Genomic DNA, 4,808 nt, shown 5'->3' with positions numbered 1-4,808 from the left:
GGTCACAAATGTGTAGGTCTTTGGACACCAAACCTCATAAAGAACTCTTTAGATAGAGTTTGGATGATGATAATCTTTTGTAGTAGAACCGACTGCAAAAGCTAACTCGCGAATATTCCTCTTGAGCAGATGTTTTTGGATCCATAAAGACCACTCCCAAAATTTTGAAAGAAAAGAAATCTCTCCACGAGTTACAAATGTTCTTCCCCATTGTATTTCTTTATTATCAATCCTCTCACAAATTACGCCCTTTGGGATGCGCTTAATGCTCCGGGAATGATAAGGCAGAAGACACAGAAAGGGAAGATGACTACTAGAGATGTTGGACTTGCCAGTATCTAAACTCTTGTGATATTCACTAATGGTGGGCACATGAAACTCCAATATGACTCCAGCAGGTTAGGAGAAAGATCTATCATTGGCTTATGGATGCTAAATTTAAGTTCGCTTTGTAGGCCAAGCAGGGCATGGTACTCACATCAATATCTTTGAAACGAAGGTAACTTTTACCTTGAATTTTAAGCTCAACAATTTCGTGTATATTAGAGTATACTCTATCATTAGAGCTCGTTCTAGTCATTCCTACAAAAAAGAAAAAAATAGCAAAAAAAAAAAAGATTATTAAAAGTGCAGTAAATCTGTTAAAATTATTTATGTCCAAGATCATTAGGCTACCAAATATGTAAATGCCCTCTAGACAAAGTGCCTTGGAGGGTGGAAGGAATAGGTCATTGGTCCCAATTACAAAGTGCCTTGAACGATTGAAGGAGTCAGTCCTTGGTCCTCAATACAAAATGCCTTGGACTGTCAAAGGAGTCCGTCATTGGTCCTCAACATAAAGTGTCTTAGAAGGTCGAAGGAGCCAGTCTTTGGTCCTCAACATAAAGTGCCTTGGACGGTTGAAGGAATAGATCATTGACCCTCGACACAAAAAGCCTTGAACGGTCGAAGGAACAGGTCCTTGATCCGTAACACAAAGTGTCTTAAACGGTCGAAGGAGACGGTCTTTGGTTCTCAACACAATGTGCCTTGGACGGTCGAAAGAGTTGATCATTGTCCTCTACGCAAAGTGTCTTAAACGGTTGAAGGAGTTGATCCTTGGTTCTCAATACAAAGTATCTTGGACGTTTGAAGGAACCAGTCCTTAATCCTCAGCACAAAATGCCTCGGAAGGTGAAGGGTGACAGTCCTTAATTCTCAACATGCTCAAAAAAAGGAGGAAGTTTGAAATTTTGAATTTGTTCATAGCCAAACATTTTCTCAACTCCTAAAATAATTGCAACACGAAAATTTAATCTCCACACGAAGAAAATTTAACAATCTGTCTTCTTTATCCCTGGCGAGTGAGGAAGAGATTATCACTGGATATGCAGAATTTTCCCTCAAGAATGCATACCAAAGGTGATCAGGTAGCTGCTTCAATTCGGTCTTAGTGCTTTCATTGCCTTTATTCTAGTTAGGTTCCATTGTCTGTTGAATATCTTCATTCTTTGATGGAACATTTCCATTTGGCAAAGATTCAAGAGCTGATATGTAATCAACAAGGACTTTGTAGCCCGTATACTCTCCTGAGGCGGTAACATCATCCCGTGTTGCACTCATCATCATACAATGCTCCAGGTGGTCTTCAATGAGTACATCTTCTTCTTTTACTACAGCATCAATAAAGTCTATTTTGTGGCATGTGTTTGTATCATTTGGAAATTGCATTGCTTGGTAGATATTGAACCTCATCTCTTCTTCATTTACTGTTAAGGTTAACTGACCTCCTTGGACATCGATAAAAACTTTCCCAGTTGCTAGGAAAGGTCTATCTAGGATCAATGAAATTTCTTGATCTTCTTCCATGTCCAACACTACAAAATCTATTGGGAAAATAAATTTGTCGACTTTCACCAACACATCTTCAATAATTCCTCGTGGGTAAGTGAGGGATCGATAAGCTAACTACAAAGTCACCATTGTTGGGTTAACTTCCCTGATACCCAACTTCTTGAATACTGAGAGTGGCATCAGATTTATGCTGGCTCCAAGGGCACAAAGAGCTTTATTGAAAGAGGAGTCTCCAATAGTGCATGGAATGGTGAAGCTATCTGGATCCTTCCTTTGAAGAATTTCACTAATTCTTCTGTCGACTTCGTCGTTTCATATTCCTCCAATTTCCTCTTTTTTGACATCACCTCCTTCATAAACTTTGCATAGTTTGGCATTTGTTCTAGAGCATCAGCAAATGGAATGTTAATATGAATCTTCTTGAAACTACCCAAGAATTTGGAAAAACTGCGCATACAATTTCTTCTTTTGAAATCTTTGTGGAAATGGGAGTGTGGGTTTGATGATTGGTGGGTTATTAGGGAAGGATATAGAGTAAGGCTTGTAATCCTTCCGTGCTTCTTTGATTTATTTTCTAGTGTTGCATTTGGCTGTTCTTCTTCCTTGTCATGGGTGACAATAGTTTCTTCTGTAGGTATATTTTCCCCAACTTCCTTGCCACTTCTCAATATGATGGCCTTGCAATGTTCCTTCGGATTTATCTCCGTGTCACTTGGAAACTTTCTCTGTTGTTAGGATTTCACTGATGTCGCCAACTGCCCTATCTGAACCTCGAGATTTTTCATTGTAGCTCTCATGTTGGTCACGTGCTGATATGAGTGTAAAATAAAATATTTTCCAATCTTAATTATTGCATTGTTGTGATTATTTGATACGAAAATGCACTCATTATATTTATGATTTGATTCAGGTTGTATTTTGGTAGAAAAATGTGAAATTTAGAAGAAAAGAGCGGAAAATGACCAAAATAAAAGAAAGCGAAAGTTTAGGGACCAAGTTGTAAATAATCTAAAGATGAGACGAGTGATAGAATGATGATTCGAGAAAGCTAGGAGTCCATTGGGTGCAATTAGAAGTCAAAAGAAGTTAAATATGACCATAACATATTCAGAAATCAAATTCCAACCGCATAAAGATTTTTCAAATTTTCAGCTAGAGATTGAAGTCCACTTTTGACCCAATAAATATCAGAATTTGGAAAAAGCTATTTCTATAAAAATTATAGTACTTTATGTTATATTTTCAACAAACTATGAATTACCTTAATTGGACACCGAAAGAGAAAGTTATAGTCAAAATACTGAAAGTAGTCACACAGAATATTTTAGTCGAAAATTTAGTTTCCTTATTCGGTTCAACTTCTTTTGGAAACAACTTGGCACACAGTTTTATGCCCTAGACTTGACAGAAAATGCCTCTTCTTTACCTCCATAACAATTTTCTCTCATCTTGGACTAAAGAATTCGATGGAGAACTAAATTCTTAGGTGAAGCTACGAAGGAATTCATTAGATTTGGCAACTTCACATCATTTATTCATGCAAATTGGTATTTTTATTGTCAAACACTTCTAGATCTAGACTTTTTTTTATGAATTTTCTTTGAAATTGATTTAACTTTTACTAGATTCTGCATAGATTCAATCATGTATTTTCTATTGTGGAATTGAACTAATTGTTGAATTTCAATTTCAATCAACTTTATTAGTGGATTATTTACTGCCTTATGCATTGTGTATATGGTCGATTCTTAATCTTAGTCCAATAAACATGTGTGTGAATGGTTTTCAAAAGTCTAGATCCTAGGATTACGATTGAAATTTGATTGATCTTATTGTTAAATCTTCCGATTAGAGAGTTGGGATAAAAACATCTAATTGAGCAAAAAGCCATGAATTATTAATGTTGATGATCCAATCCAATTAAAGGAATTCGGATACTTCACTAATCTCGCATATTGATAATTAAATTTCATTCCAATTGACAAATTATTTTTTTACATAATTCATGAAATCCCAGTTCGATAAATCTTTTAAACAATTCGTCCATCTCCCCGTGGAATTGACACCCTAAAGCTGTGCTACAACTACTACGTTATTCTTTGGGCGTAATCACATGCGTTTTGATATTATCCAACCTCTACTCATCTTTGTTGAACCATGATCTTGTCTTAGAGATGAAAGTTCCAATAATATTTTCTAAAGATGGCTTCCTTTCAAAATGCTGATTGTTGAACCTCGGTGGAGGTTGAAGTGTATTTCTGTTGTTGCCATATGAACGATTTTCACGTTTTCTCAACTCTGGATGATAGTGACTGGAAGAATAGTGACATATAGTGAGCCTATTCGTTCACCATTGACATTTCTACCGTTGACATATTGAGCCTATTCGTTCACCATTTCTGTCTCTGAATGAACTGAGGAAGTGGCCATAACTGAAACTAATTTTTGGTGATTTCATTGCGTAGTGAGTATAGCTCTCTGATCGGTAAGTGATGACACTTGAGATGCCAATGCTATGGTGGGATCTACTTCATGCATACCTGCTACCTTCTTCGTGCTTGATCTCTCACTTGGCCATTGATAGCAGTTTGTAGTTATGTCATCCAGCAAAGCATATGTTGCTTCTGCTGATTTAGCCATTAGAGTTCCTCCTGCAGCTACATCCACAATAGTTCTAGTCTGCCCATTTAGTTCGTTGCGAAAAATCTCAATCTTCATCCAATTCTGATAACCATGCTGAGGACACCGTCTGAGCAAGTCTTTAAATCTTTCCCAAACTTCATAGAACGGTTCAAAATTAAATTGCCTGAATTGACCAATTTCACTTCTAAGTTGAGCCGACTTGGAAGGAGGAAAATACTTGGTGAGGAATTTCTGATCTAGATCCTCCCAAGTAGTGATGGAGCCATATGGTAGTGATTGGAACCATGATTTAGCCTTATCTCTCAGGGAGAAAGAAAATAAATGCAACCTAA

At 36.9% G+C, this 4,808-nt stretch overlaps 1 protein-coding gene across 1 annotated transcript; it reads right to left on the bottom strand.

Annotated features, from left to right (window-relative positions):
• Positions 1-1,452: 1,452 nt before the first annotated feature.
• LOC111377273 lies at positions 1,453-3,265 on the bottom strand. Its single transcript, XM_023000346.1, has 3 exons — positions 3,260-3,265; positions 2,040-2,558; positions 1,453-1,947 (listed from the first exon to the last, which is right to left on the bottom strand). The coding sequence occupies exons 1-3, from the start codon at positions 3,263-3,265 to the stop codon at positions 1,453-1,455; spliced, it is 1,020 nt and encodes a 339-aa protein (XP_022856114.1).
• Between the last annotated feature and the right edge of the window lie 1,543 nt (positions 3,266-4,808).

Source organism: Olea europaea, unplaced genomic scaffold, assembly GCF_002742605.1.
Source record: "Olea europaea var. sylvestris unplaced genomic scaffold, O_europaea_v1 scaffold1631, whole genome shotgun sequence".
Taxonomy (NCBI): Eukaryota; Viridiplantae; Streptophyta; class Magnoliopsida; order Lamiales; family Oleaceae; genus Olea; species Olea europaea.
Note: the sequence above shows the minus strand (reverse complement) of the source record. Positions and strands in the feature narration are given on the sequence as shown.